We start from the raw sequence: 19009 nt of genomic DNA, 5'->3' as shown, positions 1-19009 counted from the left end.
GGTGAGCTACTGCGATGGATTGAGGATTGGCTGTCTGACAGAAGGCAGAGAGTTGGGATATGGCAGCTCGGAATGGCAGCTGGTGACGAGCGGTGTCCCACAGGGTTCAGTGTTAGGGCCACAGCTGTTCACATCATATATTAATGATCTGGATGAAGGGACTGGGGGCATTCTAGCGAAGTTTGCAGATGATACGAAGTTAGGTGGACAGGCAGGTAGTACTGAGGAAGTGGTGACGCTACAGAAGGATCTAGACAATTTGGAAGAGTGGTCCAGGAAATGGCTGATGGAATTCAACGTGAACAAATGCGAGGTCTTGCACTTTGGCAAAAAGAATAAAAGCACAGACTACTTTCAAAACGGTGAGAAAATTCGTAAAGCCAAAGTACAAAGGGATCTGGGAGTGCTAGTTGAGGATTCTCTAAAGGTCAACATGCAGGTTGAGTCCGTGATTAAGAAAGCGAATGCAATGTTGTCACTTATCTCAAGAGGGTTGGAATATAAAAGCACCATTGTGCTACTGAGACTGTATAAAGCTCTGGTTAGGCCCCATTTGGAGTACTGTGTCCAGTTTTGGTCCCCACACCTCAGGAAGGACATACTGGCACTGGAACGTGTCCAGCGGAGATTCACATGGATGATCCCTGGAATGGTAGGTCTAACATATGAGGAATGGCTGAGTATCCTGGGATTGTATTCATTGGAGTTTAGAAGATTAAGGGGAGACTTAATAGAGACGTACAAGATAATACATGGCTTGGAAAGGGTGGAGGCTAGGAAATTGTTTCCGTTAGGTGAGGAGACTAGAACCCGTGGACACAGCCTTAGAACAGAAATGCGGAGACACTTCTTCAGCCAGAGAGTGGTGGGCCTGTGGAATTTATTGCCGCAGAGTGCAGTGGAGGCCGGGACACGCTAAATGTCTTCAAGGCAGAGATTGATAGATTCTTGTTGTCTCGAGGAATTAAGGGCTACGGGGAGAGTGCGGGTAATGGAATTGAAATGCCCATCAGCCATGATTGAATGGTGGAGTGGACTCGATGGGCCGAATGGCCTTACTTCTACTCCTATGTCTTATGGTCTTATGGTAGTGCTGGAAAAGGACAGCACGTCAGGCAGCACCAGAGGAGCGGACCTTTCGGGCATAAGCCCTTCATCAGGAATGAGGCTTGTCGGTTGAGGCTGAGAGATAAATGGGAGCGGGGTGGGGAAGGTAGCTGGGAAAGTGATAGGTGGATGAAGGTGAGGGAGAGGGTGATAGGTCAGAGGGGGGAGTGATGGACAGGACTGGAGGGTGGTGCCGAGTTGGAGGCTTGGGACTGGGATAATGTGGGGAGGGGAAATGAGGAAGCTGTTGAGATCCACATTTATCCGATGTGGTTGTAGGGTTCCAAGGCAGAATATAATGTATTCCTCCTCTAGGCATCGGGTGATGACGGTTTGGCAGTGGAGAAGGCCCAGGACCTGCATGTCCTTGAAGGAGTGGGAGGGGGAATTGAAATGTTCAGTCATGGGGTGATGGAGTTGGTGGGTCGGGTGTCCCAGAGATGTTCTCTGAAACACCACCCCTCTCATCTCCGTTCAAGGCCCCAAAGGATCCGTCCACATCCATCAGAAATTTACCTGTACCAATACCAATGTCATCTACTGCATCCGTTGTGACTGGTGTGGTCTCCTCTAAACTGGGGAGACAGGACGCCTGTTTGCGGATCATTGATATCAGGGAACATCTCTGGGACACCTGCACCAAGCCCATTGCTCTGTGGCTGAACCCCCTCCGACTCTGCCAAGGACATGCAGGTTCTGGGCCTCCTCCACTGCCAAACCGTTACCAGCCAACGCCTGGAGGGGGAATGCCTCATAGTCCGCCTTGGGACCCCGCAACCATACGGGATAAATGTAGTTTTCATCAACTTCTCATTTCCCCTCCCCCACATTAACCCAGCCCCAAGTCTCCAACTCAGCACCGCCCTCCGGACCCGACCATCACTCCTCCCCCTTACCTATCACCCTCTCCCTCACCTTCATCCACCTATCACTTTCCCAATTACCTTCGCCACCCTCCTTCCCATTTATCTCTCAGCTCCTGATGAAGGGCTTATGCCCAAAATGTCGATTCTCCTGCTCCTCGGATGCTGCCTGTCCTGCTGTGCTTTTCCAGCACCACACTCTCGACTCTGATCTCCAGCATCTGCAGTCCTCACTTTTTCCTAGTCGATTTCAAACTGACAAACACAATCTCAACAACCTGCAGAGAGACTAACCCGAATTATTGATTAATGAAGGTCAATTAATGAAGATCCACTAAGCCCTGTAATTCTGTCAAAGAGGGAACAAGGAAAAATGGAAAATCCTGTAAATAAAATTTTCTCCACAGGGTCAGACTTGTGATTCTTGGCAACCAGCAACTAAAGATGGAATCAATTTAGTTTCAGCTCACAAGCTTTCTGATGTCCTAAAACTCTCACAATTGCCCTTTCTATCCCCCTATTTCCCAGAATTGACCTCATTGTCATTGCCAGTCAACCAAAATTCCTCATGAGAGACACCAAAGATGAGGCCTCAGGCCCAATTTCCTAGGCCTCAGGCAAATACGGTCCATCAGGAAGTTACCTCTGCATCAGGAGTGAAAGCTGAGGAATAGTCTCAAAGTTCTCCCCTCATACATGTAGCCTGCCCCCACTCCCCCCCAACTTCCACAAGTCCACCCACCCAAACCCCCAATGTCAATAATCATTTCCACGCAGCTCTCTGTGTCAATCATTGCCTTCACCTGTACAGGTCCCTTGTGTTTGTTCTGGCACTGGCTGAAATCCTGCCCGACAGATACAGCGGTAACTCCCCAAGGAGTTATGACAGGTTGCGTTCTTGCCACACACATCTTCATCCTCACACTCGTCCACATCTGCAGTGAAGAGGAAAAGATGTCACAGTAACTGCTCCAGAACTCAACCTGGTCCACGTGGACTCCCAATTGTGGCAATGCTTGGTAACTTGGTGTTAAACTACATTACATACAATTTGCAGCACAGAAACAGGCCATTCTGTCCATTAGAAGAATGGTGATCTTGAATCTCCCACCTAAGAGCTTCCTCCAACATTGTCCCACTGCATCAACACAGCTTTCTATTCCTTTCTCCCACATGTACTCATCTACATCATGCCTCGATGCTCAACCTCTCCATGTTGTAGCAAGTCCCACATTTTAGTAGCTCTCAACCTAAGCTGGATTCTGACCCAGCAACACTGAAGGAATGGTGATATATTTCCAAATCTACAGGGTGTACCACTCAGAGGGTAAATTACAAGCAATAGACTTCAGTTTCATTGTGTTTTCTTGCATGTGGGTTGTGGACATTATCTGGGATTCACATGTGCCATTTCATAAAAGAACAGAGTAGAAGAGTGGAGTGGTTGTTACATTAGGAGGTGAATGCTTGTAAAGTGTATCTCTGTAAATAAGTGCCTTTAAAAATGTACAACTATTGTCTCCAGTTTTATGTTCAATTATAACTTTCTGGAAATTTCAACAATCTGGTGTTCATGTGCTTCTGAGTACTGGAGATGGGTTGAAGAAGTTTCGTTGAGCTGTTGCAGTGCCTTTCGTAGATAGTACACAGGCACTGACTGTGGGTTGACAGTGGAAGCACGAGTATCTGTGACATTGATAACCAAAGCATTAGGTACTGCATTATGCTGTGGTGTTCCAATGGAGCCTCGTTCTAATGGAACAATTGAGCATCCAATTCTGTCTTGATCACTCATTTTTTCCTATCTTCATGCACACACCCTCCCCTTTGGGAAATAATTGGGAAGGTTTGAAAGGAACAGCAAACTGATTATTAGCTTCCATTAGCTTCCCAACTTCAATGTGTAGGCCCTGAGCTTCTCATCATAGATTAACCCCTCTGCTCAGGAAGCACCCAGTGAAATTCCAGTGTGAAGTCTCCAAGGCAAGTACATCCTTCATTACAAAAGGCACCAAAACTATTAGTCACAGCTATTAAAGAAGATGGAACAGAGGCAGCTAGTTGGAGTTGCAGATCAACCATGATCTCATCGAATGACAGTGATGTTTCTGGGGCTGAATGTTCTCCTTCTCTGCCTATAGGCAGCCTACTCTTTAGAAGCAACAGTGCTCAGCATTTTGGCCTGGGTCTAGACACAGATTCCAGGGAGGCATCAGCAGTTTGGCTGATTCCAATGGACAATGCTTTTAATGAGGGCTTGATGATTGTGGATGGGAGTGCACCAAGTTTGGAAGTGGCTTCTGAACCTTCAGACAGGGTCCTGGCATATTTGGACGCTGGGTCCATTCTCCAGTCCCTCGCTGGCACTACATACACAAGTTTGAGCCCTGTGGAAACTTGAGAACCCAGGAAATCCTATAAAAATGAGCACACCCAACCTCTGTTTTGAAGTGCCCCACCTGGTCAAACAACATTTTGTTTGCTTTTGTGCTTAATGCATTTAGAATATATCAAGAAAACTGTGAGGTACAAACAGAATGGAGAATTGGAGTCTTACTCTTAGGGTACAATTAACAGGGAGCACAGGTTTAAGGTAAAAGGAGGTACGTTTAAAGGAGATGTGACAGTCTTCTTTGAAATGGTAAGTGCCTTTTTACCTAAGTGCCTAGAATGCACTGCCAGAGGAGATGGTGGAGGCAGACACAATTTCAATGTTTAAAAGATATCTTGACAGGTACATGAATTGGCAGGGAAATGTGGGATACTGACTATGTAAAGGCAAAGTTTAGAAAGGCATAATATATTGGTGCAGTCTTGAGGGGCAAAGGGCCTGTTTCTGAGCTTAACTATTCTTTGTTTTTTGTTTTCTTAATTCTCCATTCGATTTTCTCTCAGATTTGACAATTCTTTTCAATTCTCTTCAGGATCATCCTGGACAACCGCCAACTGATAAGTGACACCCACTTAATTGCACATCAGGTTATCCTCCTTACCTTTACAAGTTGTTGTATTGCCGGAGCTCCCAGGAATGGGGGTAAACCCTATACCACAGTAACACTCAAAGCTCCCAATTACGTTACGACATAATGCTGATGGATCACACGGTGACGATGTACACCCATCAATATCTGTGAAAACAATGATGTTTGTTAATAGCTGATCGTTGTGTAGCTCGAATTAGAACCTAAGAGATAGCAGCATGAGAAGGCTACTTGACCCCTCAAGCCTGCTCCAACATTCAATAACTGACCTGATTGTGGCCTTCACTCCACTTTCCTGTCTGTTCCTCACAACCCTCAACTCTTTTCTTGTTTGAAAACCCATCGCAAGCAGCTTGTATATCAAAAACATGGAGAATAGGAGCAGGAGTAGGCCATTCAGCCCTTTGATTGTGCTCCATCCATCAATATGATGTTGGCTGATCATCCTCATGGGTTTTCCGGATAGACCATGGAGAACCATGCAGCCATTAAGAACATTAGGGGGTATGTTGTGCAGGAATGCCTGAATGTACTGCCAGAAGAGATGGTGGAGGCAGATACAACAGCAACATTCAAGAGGCATTTTGACAGATTCATGAATAGGCAGGGAATACAGGGACACAGACCACATAGATGCAAAAGGTTTCTAATTTAAGAAGGCATCATCTATGGGCCCAGTCTTGATGGGCCAAAGGACTTGTTCCTGTGCTGTACTATTTTGTGTTCCTTGTCTTCTTAATTCTCCTTCCAATATTTCTCGCAGGTTTGAGTTAGACAGTAGTGTCTGATTCCTTTGGAGTCCTGGACCAATAGACAACAGACAATAGGTGCAGGAGTAGGCCATTCTGCCATTCGAGTCTGCACCACCATTCAATATGATCATGGCTGATCATCCTTAATCAGTATCCTCTTCCTGCCTTATCTCCATAACCCTTGATTCCACAATCCTTGAGAGCTCTATCTAACTCTTTCTTAAATGAATCCAGAGACTGTGCCTCCACTGCCCTCTGGGGCAGAGCATCCCACACAGCCACCACTCTCTGGGTGAAGAAGTTTCTCCTCATCTCTGTTCTAAATGGTCTACCCCATATTTTTGAGCTGTGTCCTCTGGTTCGGCACTCACCCATCAGCGGAAACATGTTTCCTGCCTCCAGAGTGTCCAATCCTTTAATAATCTTATATGTCTCAATCATATCCCCTCTCAGTCTTCTAAACTCAAGGGTATACAAGCCCAGTCGCTCCAGTCTTTCAGTGTCTGGAGAAGTGACAACTTTATCACAACCAAGAGGTGAGTGCCCCTGTTTAAATGCTTATAACATTATCCTCCTTACCTTCACAAGTTATTTCAGTGCTGGAGCTCCCAGGAATGGGGTTACGACCTTGATCACAGTAGCATTCAAAGCTCCCCTTTAAGTTGCGACATGTTGCAGATGGATCACACGGTGACGATTTACAATTATCGATTTCTGTGCAAAACAGTAATGTTCATTCATTGCTGGATCACAATTTCACTCAAATTAGAACCTAAGGTATAGAGCATGAGCAGGACATTCAAGCCCCTGAAACCTGGACAATCACTCGAGAGGTGACCCAAATGTGGCCTTCCTGTCAGTTCGACATAAAGCTGAACTCTTTTCTTGATCAAAAGTCCATCTCATGCACCATGAATATAGAAACATTGAGACTAGATGCAGAAGTAGGCCATTCGGCCTTTCGAGCATGCTCTGTCATTCAATATGACCATTCTACTGGCTTCTACGCACAGACCTTGGACAGCCATGCAGCCATTAAGAACATTAGAAGATACACCATGCAGCAACTTCTGAACAAAGTCTTTCACCCCTGGCTTTGTCTGCAGTTTTGGTCTCCTTATCTGATGAGGGATGTTCTGATCATGGAGGCAGTGCAGTGAGCTGGTTACTGAGATGGTGGGCTTGATGTCAGAGGGGAGGTTCAATCAGTTAGGATTATGTTTGCTGGAGTACCGAAGAATGAAGGGGGCACCTCATTGAAACCTATAAAATTCCAACAGGACAGGTACAGGAAGTACATTCCCAATGGCGGGAGAGACCAGGATCAGAAGTCACTGTTTAAGGATATGGGGTAAACCTTTAGGACTGAGATGAGGAGAATTCTCTTCACCCAGAGAGTGGTGGGCCTGTGGAATTTGTTACCACAGAAAGCAGTCAAGACAAAAACATTGTAAGATTTCAAAAAAAGAGCTAGATATAGTAGTTAGGGGTAAAGGGAGCAAAGGATATGGAGGAAAAGCAGGAATATGCTACTGAGCTGGATGATCATCCATGATCTTAATAAATACTGAAACAGGCTTGAAGGGCCAAATGACCTACTGCTGCTCCTGTTCTCTATGTTTCAATGATGACTGTGGCTTGCTGACAACCATGACAAGGTTCCTTCCTTTCAGTCTGTGTTGGATAGCAAGGCCAGGCAGAAATAATATGAGCAAAATACTGTAGATGTGGGAAATCTGAAAAGAAAATCAGAAAAGTGCTGGAGAAATTCTGGCAGCATCTGTGGAGAGAGAAACCGAATTAACATTTCAAGTCCAGTATGACTCTTCTTCAGAATTAGTAGGAGCTGGTATGTGGGACTGAGGGGTAAAGCACAAAAAGCCAAGGTAATGTAAGGCAGGGATACTGTGGGTATCTTGGTAAGGCTTGCAGTGATTTCTTCATCCCAGGAATCAGCCTCATAAATGTTCTTTCAATTTCAAATATATTGTTCCTTAAATAACCTGCATGCAGTACACTGGATGTGCTCTCCCAAAGCCCTGTTGAGCTGTCACAGGATTCCTTACTCTTTTGCTCCATTCCACTCACGAGAAGGATAATTTTCTTTTGCAGACAGGCCACCATTGTTCATGGTGATGATGGTCATAGGTCTGGGGAATGGGATGAGAGGTGTAGGTGTAGGTATTGGTGTGAGGCATGGGTGTGGGGCACAGGTGCGGTGCATGTGTGTGGCTATCGGTATGGAATTAATGGGAGGCATGGGCTTGTATATGTGTGCAGGGTATGGGAGTGGGACATTGTGTGTGTGAGGCATGGATATTTGATATCCAAACATGGCTCAGGATACAGACATTGCAGCCTCCTTTTAGCCTGACCAAGAGAGTCAGAAACTGACGGAGAATGATCTGATCATTGTCTTTAATCATCTGGCAGTCTCCTGATCTTCTTTAACACTTACCCATGCAGCCATGACTTCTACGATAGTAATAACCTGGCGGACAAGAATGAATCTGGCATAGCCTCCAAATGCAGCAGGCCACTAGGAGAAAAAGAAATGAATTACTTTAGAGTTGTGCTCCTCAGTTAGCTCTCTTCCTGCCCTGAAAGAGTTTACTTATTCTCCAAACTTTCACCCATTCTCCATCAACCTTTCAACACCAGGAACTGAGGATGGAAGTGGGTTTGGTTGGAAACACAACTGAGATCCCACTACATTGCCTGAGTTTGATTGGCTTTTCCCTTTCCCTGAAAGCCATTGTGAAACCCATTGGCTTTATACAACAATCTGGTAACTTTCATATGGACATTTTACCTGAAGCTCAGTGTCAAATTAAGAGACAGAATGAGGTCAGTATCACAATTTAAGAGTCTCTATCAAGTAACCTGGCTAATAAAATCCAAATGGCCTTGATTTTAATCCACCCCCACATTAGGCAGGGAAGAGTCAAGTGAGTGGTTAATACCTTAAATATCACCCTCCCATCTATTGTGTTGCCAGGTGATGTAATATTAACAATGTCAATTCAGGCTGTGGACAAGGTTCCTACAAATAGCGAGCAGGGACTTGTTTAAGACACAGTTGCAATGTAGACACAGGGCGGCACGGTGGCACAGTGGTTAGCACTGCTGCCTCACAGCGCCAGAGACCCGGGTTCAATTCCTGCCTCAGGCGACTCTCTGTGTGGAGTTTGTACATTCTCCCCGTGTCTGCGTGGGTTTCCTCCGGGTGCTCCGGTTTCCTCCCACATTCCAAAGATATGCAGGTTAGGTGAATTGGCCATGCTAAATTGCCCGTAGTGTTAGGTAAGGGGTAGATGTAGGGGTGTGAGTGGGTTGCGCTTCGGCGGGGCGGTGTGGACTTGTTGGGCCGAAGGGCCTGTTTCCACACTGTAAGTAATCTAATCTAATGTAATGACATCACTGGTGCCATGATGCAGCGTTGATGTAAGAGTTGCTGGAGACCATGTGACCTGCTGCCCTGAGGGGTTAGATTGTAAAGGATGTTAAATGATAGAATGGAGGTAGACTTTCAAAATTTGAGTCACCTAGCCCCATACCATACTGGAGATTAAACTCTAATTGTGTTTAATCAAGTTAAGTGTGTCTATCTTCTATGTTAAACAATGTGATGAGTTTCTGCAGCCAGTGAGCTCCTGATCCCCATCACCCTGTGGTTGCAAAGATTTACCTGTCAACTTCACTGTAATTGGATTGTCTTATGAGCAAAGATTAAACAGGCCAGGTCTCTACTCACTGGAGTTTCGAAGAATGAGGTGATCTCATTGAAACATAAGGGCCCTTACAGAGTAAATGCTGACAGGATGTTTCCCCTCATGATCAAGGACCAGAGGGCATAGTTGCAGAACTATGGGACACCAATTTAAGACTGAGATAAGGAGCCATTTTTTCTCTCAGTAAGTCTTTGGAACTTCTTGCAGAGTCCTTACAAAGTTAAAGTTTCCATAACCTTACCGTATCATAGGGCTGCTCTCTCGTAAGAGACCGACAACTGGTGGTGGTTTAACCTGAGGGTCACCACAACTCACGCAAGAGAAGAGGAAAAGTAACCTGAGCCAGTGTAGAAATTGAACCCATGCTGCTGGCATCATTCAGCAGCACAGATCAGCTGTCTCACCAACTGAGCTAACCGGGACCCCAAAGCAAGACATGACACTCAAGCTGTGGCTTAATCAGCGTTTTATCCCTTTGACCCAATCAATAATGTCCCTTGAAGGTCAGCTTTAGTGAACTCACCAGGCAACTACGACTTTGTTCACACCAGTAAATGATGTCTGTTTATCCCTGTTTACATCTGTTTCCAGTGACCATGCAGAATCAACAACATTTCTCAAAATGGGGAAGGTAAGTTAGTTCTACAAATTCTTATGTTTCCTGCCTTGCTGGTTAAAATCTTAAAGTTGCATTTTTAAAACATACTGAAAGAAATTGTCTGTGCTAATAACAAAAAAAATGATCCAGACTTTTGTTTTTTAAGTGACACAGGTAATCGTGGATCACAGACGATTCCAGAGGGGGAGTGTTGTGAGAGAAACAGGAAAAGCAAGAGGTGACATTGGTGAGAATGCAGTCATCTGCCTGCTTTCAACAGAGAAAGGAGAACAGGATGGGCGAAAGGCACAGGGGAAGGGGCTAGAAGAGGTGGGAGTTAGAGCAAAAGAGGAAACTACAAGGGATGGGAAGGGAGGAGATGGGAGAGCACGGATGAAGAGAGGGGACACGAAGAACCAGAAGACAGCACTGGGAGTGAGAACAGGAGAGAAAGAAAGAGGGAGAATGCAGAGGAAGGGTAGTGAGGGCAGAGAAGTCAGGGCCAGGAAGAGATGTTCGGGGGGACGAGAGAGGATAGGCTTACAAAAGTGAGCAGGCGGGCAGGGAAGGAAGAAGGAAGGAGACCAGCATAGAATGAGAAAGAATGGAAGGTGAAAGATGATATGAGGGGAGAAGAGCAATCAGAAAAATAATTAATAAAATGCTTTACCCAGAAACGGCAAGCCACATCCGATTTTCATGTCAACAGAACTGTTTTCCACAGATGCTGTAATTGCTGCACTGTATTGGCACTGAATGAGAAATACATCCTCTGTATTATTTTTCATTTGTGATGATCCAATCAGCAGGGGGAGGAAATTAAATAATTTCCTGATGGCCCTGATCAAGATCAGAAAAAGAAAACTCATTTTTATTGAAGTACTGTGACTATTGTCATTTCAACAGAGGCCGTATCGGGACCAACAAAAACAGGACCTTTTCTCAAGGTTTGGGGCTTCAGGAATGAATATCCTGCCCTGGGATTAGGAGTCACATTAGCAGCCACAATTTTCTAGAAATTCACTGCAGCACTGCCCTAGTCATAATAACGATTCCCTTGGTATTAGCAATCTCAACTAAGACATCATAAGGCAATGGTTAAGTTTCATCCAAACTGAGGGACACTACTTCCATGAACCATAACAGAATCCAATTTGAATTTAATGCACATTCAGCATGAAGTTTGAATAAAAGTCCTGAAAATTTTAAGAAAGCATTTTTATTACTAACCTTGACACTGCAGAACTGATATTCTGTCATGAAAGGTATTGAGGTAGTTCTGGTGGGAGCTCCTTGAATTGTGGCATAACCCTGACCAGAGAAGCCATTGAACTAATCACTGAACTATTTCACGTTAATCCAGCTTCTTCTTAAATTCAGCTATATTTAACTATTCCTTATGGTTGCAAGTTTCACTTTCTCAACAAGTCGTTTCTCCTGAAATCTCAACTGCATTTATTTATATCCGTTGAGTTGATTTTTGTAGAGGAGAAAATGAAGACTGCAGATGCTGGAGATCAGAGTCAAAAAGTGTGCTGCTGGAAAAGCACAGCTGGTCAGGCAGCATCCGAGGAGCAGGAGAGTCAATGTTTCGAGCATAAGCCCTTCATATTTGTCGAGTCCACTTGATTTAAAAAAAAGCCTTTGTAATTTTAAAGCGTAATGGAACCTCCAGCAGCAGATGGCGACGGTGAGAGAGAGAGAGCGGCTGGAGCAGTCGAAAAAAAGAGTCCATCTGAGGAGAAGGCAGCCTTGTGGGCACTCAAACATTCGAGCAATTGCAACACAACTGATCCTGCTAAGTACGCAACTACTTTGCAGACAGGCACGATGTAGTTGCTGGATTGGCAACTTTCAAGACAGGGAAGTATGTAGCATGTGATGATGGTCAGGCAGAGCCACTGGAACAGTTGATTGGACCCTCTTTGGAAAAAAGAATGTTTCTGGGAGAAGGATTTCTCATTGGGAAAAGGAGCAGACAGACAAAGGCTTCCTGAACCCAATGTTCATCCCAGGCTTCATTCCTTGTAAATATCTCCTTGTTTAACCTTAATTTTCCCTTAATGATTATAATGGTTTGATGCCAGTGGAATGATCTTTGGGCTGTCCATGTATTCAAATCTCATGTTGCAATAGGCTACTAGGCTGCTTCCTCCAACCTGAATGGAAGAGCACTAACCTTTCAATCTAGAACCAATGCTGATGATCCAGAGGCCAGGAATTGGATCCCAATGCATAACCTGAGAAATGGAATTAAATATCATCTCCCAGTCTGTGCTTGATCCTCCAGAGATGTTAAGACATACCAATGTACTTCAGAGCTTATTAAAACATCATGTTTCTGGATATTTGGATCATAATGCAACTAAATGCAGAGACTGTCAGTGGCCAATAAGCCTGTCTAAGTTCCTGCCATTCCAGATGTTTTCAGAATGAAAACAACAATGTCAATGTAATCAAACAACATTCGGGATCAACTTTCTAGTCCTAAGAAATCATTAAGACTGTAAATGCTTTGCCCAGAGTTTGGCTCTCTGGTCTGTAAACTGTCCATCCAAACTGATGAAAGAAACAATAAAGTGAATTAAAATCAGTTTCACGCAAGTCAGAAAATTCTTCATAATGAGACCAATTCATATCTTAAACGTCAAACTGAATGAGATGATGAAGTTTGATAGTGTCAAGGGAAATTTATTCTGTACCTAGCCTGTGGTTGTTCCTGAGATGGACTGACTACCAGATGGTACAATACAGAATTTGATCTGTCTCTGGCAACAAGAGGAGATTGGTTGCTTTGCCCAGCACATGGTATTATAAAGATGGATTAGAACCCTAAGCGTTTATAAACATTGCCTACTTAAAATATTGTTTGTAAGAGATTGCCGGCTAGAAAAAGCCAGCGAATTTGAATTCCGTGACTATCTGACAGAGTCCTGTGTGAAATTAAAGGACTGGCGTGCATTGTCAGGAAAATTTTAATCGTGCAGAACCTTAACAAGAAGCAATAATAACGGGGCTGACTATCCCTCCCTTCTTAGAATTCTTTGAAGAGGTAACAAGTAGATTAGACAAGGGAAACCCAGTGGATGTTATTTATCTCGACTTCCAAAAGGCCTTTGATAAGGTGCCTCACGGGAGGCTGCTGAGTAAGGTGAGGGCCCATGGTGTCCGAGGTGAGCTACTGGCATGGATTGGGGATTGGCTGTCTGACAGAAGGCAGGGAGTTGGGACAAAAGGTTCTTTTTCGGAATAGCAGCCCGTGACATGTGGTGTCCCGCAGGGTTCTGTGTTGGGGCTGCAGCTGTTCACTTTATAAATTAGTGATCTGAATGAAAGGACTGCGGGCATTCTGGCAAACTTTGCCAATGATACGAAGTTAGGTGGACAGGCAGGTAGTACTGAGGAGGTGGGGAGGCTGCATAAAGATTTAGACAGTTTAGGAGAGTGGTCCAGGAAATGCAAGGTCTTGTACTTTGGAAAAAAGAATACAGGCATGGACTATTTTATGAACGGTGAGAAAATTCACAAAGCGAAAGTACAAAGGGATCTGTGAGTGCTAGTCCAGGATTCTCTAAAGGTTAACTTGCGGGTTGATTCTGTGATTAAGAAAGCAAATGTAATGTTTTCATTTAGCTCAAGAGGGTTGGAATATAAATGCAGCGATATGCTTCTGAAACTTTGTAAAGCTCTAGTTAGGTTCCATTTAGAATACTGTGTCCAATTCTGAGTCCCACATCTCAGGAAGGTCATACTGGCACTGGAGGTGTCTAGCGGAGATTCACACGGATGATCCCTTGAATGGTAGGCCTAACATACGATGAACGACTGAGGATCCTGGAATTGTATTCATTAGAGTTTAGTAGTGGTGGGGGGGGGGGGGGGGAGGGGGAGATCTAACAGAAACTTACAAGATAATGCATGGCTTAGGAAGGATGGATGCTGGGAAGTTGTTTCCATTAGGCAGGGAGACGAGGACCCATGGGCACAGCCTTAGAATGAGAGGGGGTCAATTTAGGATGGAAATAAGGAGATATTTCTTCAGCCACAGAGTGGTGGGCCTGTGGAGTTCATTGCCACAGAGTGCAGTGGAGGCCGGGACGTTAAATATCTTCAAGGCAGAGATTGATAAATTCTTGATCTCGTAAGGAATTAAGAGCTATGGGGAGAGTGTGGATAAGTGGAGTTGAAATGCCCATCAGCCATGATTAAATGGCAGAGTGGACTCGATGGACCAAATGGCCTTACTTCCACTCCTAACCAGTGATACCCACTTGCCATAAAATATCCAAAAAAAAAGCAATGCTCTAGTTAGAATCTGACCAGAACACGGTAGGCCAAATCTTTTTGATTCATATTTACATCCTCTGATTTGCTTGCAAAAGCCAGTGTTTTAATTACTTTTATCAAAACATGATGCAGAGGTGCCATGTTGGACTCTCAACAATCACCCCCCCCCCCAACTCCCCACCCCCTCCCATTTCTATCGCACCAACTCCCCCAGCCCCACACCCTTCCCATTTACCTCTGAGCAACTTGATGTGGTCTCCGCTACACTGGGGATGCCAACTTACGAAACATTTCAGACAACATCTCCGGGATACACGCACCAATCAACCCCACTATCCTGACATGAGGTGGCTTTCTGCCAAGAAGATCATAAGACATAGGAGTGGAAGGTTAGGCCCAGCATTTATGGTACAACCCGAATTCCCCTTGAACTAATTCGCTCGCGAGGCCTATTTCAGAGGGCAGTTAAGTGTCAATTGGCTAGCATTGCTGCCTCACAGCGAGAGGGACCCAGGTTTGATTCCCGTCCCGGGGTGATTGTGTCTGTGTACAGTTTTCACAACAAGGAAAACCACCTTGGCCTATTCAATCTTTCCTCATAGTTGCAATTTTCAAATACTGGTAACAATCTTGTAAATCTCCTCTGCATTTTCAACATCAAATCTGTCCTCCCTCTAATGAAGTGGGCAGAACTACACACAAAACCCTTTGGCCTATCCAGTGTCAGAAAGCTGGAACCTAACCAGTTCCGGCATTGCATCCGTTCTCTTGCAAAATATACGAAAGAAAGCCTCCCCATGCCTTCCTTAACAACTTATCTCCCAGTCCCGTCAACTTCAGAGACTTGGGGACACACACTCGGGGTCTCTCTCTTCCTTTAGCCCTCTCAGTGCCCTCCTTCCTGATTATTATTTATTCCCTTGTTTTGTTTACCCTATCTAATGCATCACCTCGCACTTCTCTGGATCAAATTCCATTTGCCATGATTCCGTCACCTCAACCAACCATTGGTACAATCCTGCAGGTGACAGCCATTCTCCTCACTATCAACTGCCCTGCTAATTGTTGCACCATTTGCAAATTTCCCACACATGGCTCCCACATTGAAGTCTAAATGATTAACATATACCACAAGCAGCATGAGACCAAACACTGAGTCCTGTGGAACACCATTGAAATCCATTCACAAAAAAAGTCTCTTCACTAAAGTACGATAGTTCAGTACTTTAGATGGGTCAGTTTTTGTCCAATGTGTGCAGGATGGTTTCCTGACACAGTATGTAGACAGACCAACAAGGGGCGATGCCACATTAGATTTGGGGCTGGGTAATGAACCCAGCCAGGTGTTAGATTTGGAGTAGGTGAGCACTTTGGTGATAATGACCACAATTCTGTTATGTTTACTTTAGTGATGGAAATGGATAGGTATATACCACAGGGCAAGAGTTATAGCTGGGGGAAAGGCAATTAAGATGCGATTGGGAGTTACAAGTTAGCCAGGAAAGACCTAAAGAGAGAGCTAAGAAGACATGAGAAGTCATTGGTGGATGGGATCAAGGAAAACCCTAAGGCTTTCTCTAGGTATATCAAGAATAAAAAAAATGACTAGAGTAAGATTAGGGCCAATCAAGCACAGTAGTGGAAAGTGGTGCGTGGACTCAGATGAGATGGGGAAGTGCTAAATAAATACTTTTCATCAGTATTCACACTGGAGAAAAACAATATTGTCGAGGAGAATATTGAGGTACAGGCTACTAGACTAGATGGGATTGAGGTTCACAAGGAAGAGGTGTTAGCAATTCTGGAAAGAGTGAAAATAGATAAGTCTGCTGTGTCAGATGGGAGTTATCCTAGGATTCTTTGGGAAAACAGGGAGGAGATTGCCAAGCCTTTGGCTTTGATCTTTATGTAGTCATTGTTTACAGGAATAGCGCCAGAAGACTGAAGGATAGCAAATGTTTTTCCCTTGTTCAAGAAGGGAAGTAGAGACCACCATGGTAATTATAGACCAGTGAACCATACTTTGGTTGTGCATAAGGTGTTGGAAAGGGTTATAAGAGATAGGATTTATAATCATCTAGAGACGAATAAGTTGATTAGGAATCATCAACATGGTTTTGTGAAAGGTAGGTTGTGCCTCACAAACAATACTTATTTAGTTCTTTGAGAATGTGACCAAACAGGTGGATAAGGGTAAAGCCATTGATGTGGTGTATATGGATTTCAGTGAGGCATTTGATAAGGATCCCCCCACCAGTAAGCTATTGCACAAAATACAGAGGCATGGGATTGAGGGTGATTTAGCAATTTGGATCAGAAATTGGCGAGCTGAAAGAAGACAGAGTGTGGTGGTTGATATGAAATATTCATCCTAGAATTCAGTTACCAGTGGTGTACCACAAGGATCTGTTTTGGGTCCACTGCTATTTGTCAATTTTATAATTGACCTGGATGAGGGCATAGAAGGATAGGTTAGTACATTTGCGGATGACAATAAGGTCAGTAGAGTTGTGAATAGTGCTGAAGGATGTTGTAGGTTACAGAGGGACATAGATAAGCTGCAGAGATGGGCTCAGAGGTGGAAAATGCAATCTAACATGGAAAAGTGTGAGGTGATTCACTTTGGAAGGAGTATTAGGAATACAGAGTACTGGGCGAATGGTAAGGTTCTTGGCAGTGTAGATGAGCAGAGCGATCTCGGTGTCCAGATACATAGATCCTTGAAAGTTGCCACCCAGGTTAATGGGGTTGTTAAGAAGGCATATGGTGTGTTAGCTTTTCTTGATGGAGGAATTGAGTTTCGAAACCATGAGGTCATGCTGCAGCTGTACAAAACTCTGGTGCGGCCACACTTGGGAGTATTGTGTACAGTTTTGGTCACCGCATTATAGGAAGGATGTGGAAGCTTTCGAAAAGGTTCAGAGGAGATTTACTTGGATGTTGTCTGGTATGGAGGGAAGGTCTTACGAGGAAAGGCTGAGGGACTTGAGGCTGTTTTTGTTAGAGAGAAGAAGGTTGAGAGGTGACTTAATCAGAGGGTTAGATACGTCGGACAGTGAGAGCCTTTTTCCTTGGATGGCAATGGCTAGCACGAGGGACATAGCTTTAAATTGAGGGGTGATAGATATAGGACAGATATCAGAGATAGTTTCTTTACTTAGAGAGTAGTAGGGATGTGGAAAACACTGCCTGCAACAGTAGCAGACTTGCCAAACTTAAGGGCATTTAAATGGTCACGGGATAGGCATATGGATGAGAATGGAATAGTGTAGGTTAGATGGGCTTCAGATTGGTTTCACAGGTCAGCACAACATTGAGGGCCGAAGGGCCTGCACTGCACTACATTAATGTAATGTTCAATGTTCTGTGTACCATTCCTCTTTGTTTCCTATAATTTTGGATCCAACTCACCACAATCCCCTGCTGAATTTTTCCAGCAATTTCTGTTTTAGAACACCGAACTTAGAGCAGTACAGCACAGTACGGACCCTTTGTCCCCCAGTGTTGTGCTGACCTTTAATCCTACTCTAAGATCAAACTAACCCAAATACACTTCATTTTGCTGTCATCCATGTGCCTATCCAAGAGTCACTTAGATGTCCCTAATATATCTGACTCTACTACCACTACTGGCAGTGCATTACACACACACCCACAACTCCCTGTCTGAAGAACCTACCTCTGATATCTGCCCTAAACCATCCTCCAATCACCTCAAAATTATGCCTCCTTGAGATAGCCATTTCCACCCAGGAAACAGTCTCTGGCTATCCACTCTATCTCAGCCTTTCATCATCTTATACACCTCTATGAAGTCACCTCTCATCCTTCTTCACTCCAATGAGAAAAGCCCCAGCTCCCTCAACCTTTCTTCATAAGACACACCCTCCAGTCCAGGCAGCATCCTGGTAAATCTACTCTGCACTCTCTCTAAAACTTCCACATCCTTCCTATTATGAGGTGACCAGAACTGAACATAATATTTCAAGTGTGGTCTGACCAGGGCTTTATAAAGCTGCAGTATAACCTCGCGGCTCTTAAACTCAATCCCCCGCTCATGAAAGCCAACACAAAATACACCTTCATAACAACCCTATCAACTTGGGTGGCAACTTTGAGGGATCTATGGACATGAACCCCGGGATTCCTCTGTTCTTCCAAACTTCCAAGAATCCTGCCTTTAACCTTGTAATCTGCATTCAAATTTCACCTTCCAAGATGAATCACTTCACACTTTCCAAGGTTGATCTCCATCTGCCACTTCTCAGCCCAGCTTTGCATTCTGTTAATGTCCTGTTCCAACCTACAACAGCCCTCCACACAATCCACCACTCCACCAACCTTTGAATCATCGGCAAACTTACTAAAGTGCCCTTCTACTTCCTCATCCAAGTCATTTATAAAAATCACAAAGAGCAGAGATCCCAGAACAGATCCCTGTGGAACACCACTGGTCACTGAACTCCAGGCTGAATACTCTCCATCTACTGCCTTCTATGGGCCAGCAAAATTGGTATCCAGATATCCAAATTTCCCTGTATCCCATGCCTCCTTACTTTCTGAATGAACTTACCGAGATGAACCTTATCAAACGCCTTGCTAAAATCCATGTACACCATATCCACTGCTTTATGTTCATCAATGTGTTTTGTCACATCCTCAAAGAATTCAATAAGGCTTGTGAGGCATC

General features: G+C 44.4%; 1 protein-coding gene across 1 annotated transcript in view; it reads right to left on the bottom strand.

Annotated features, from left to right (window-relative positions):
* LOC140468003 (adhesion G protein-coupled receptor E3-like) overlaps positions 1-10750 on the bottom strand; it is a 59454-nt gene extending 48704 nt beyond the window's left edge. The window contains exons 1-5 of the mRNA XM_072564133.1: positions 10703-10750; positions 8162-8242; positions 6283-6417; positions 4964-5098; positions 2774-2905 (exon numbers count right to left, since the gene is read on the bottom strand). Of these exons, the coding sequence (XP_072420234.1) occupies positions 2774-2905; positions 4964-5098; positions 6283-6417; positions 8162-8242; positions 10703-10733 (514 nt within the window). The 5' untranslated portion in view covers positions 10734-10750. The remainder of the gene's footprint in view (positions 1-2773; positions 2906-4963; positions 5099-6282; positions 6418-8161; positions 8243-10702) is intronic.
* Positions 10751-19009: the final 8259 nt, after the last annotated feature.

Source organism: Chiloscyllium punctatum, chromosome 46 (assembly GCF_047496795.1).
Source record: "Chiloscyllium punctatum isolate Juve2018m chromosome 46, sChiPun1.3, whole genome shotgun sequence".
Lineage (NCBI taxonomy): Eukaryota > Metazoa > Chordata > Chondrichthyes > Orectolobiformes > Hemiscylliidae > Chiloscyllium > Chiloscyllium punctatum.
This window is presented reverse-complemented; position numbering and strand designations above follow the sequence as displayed.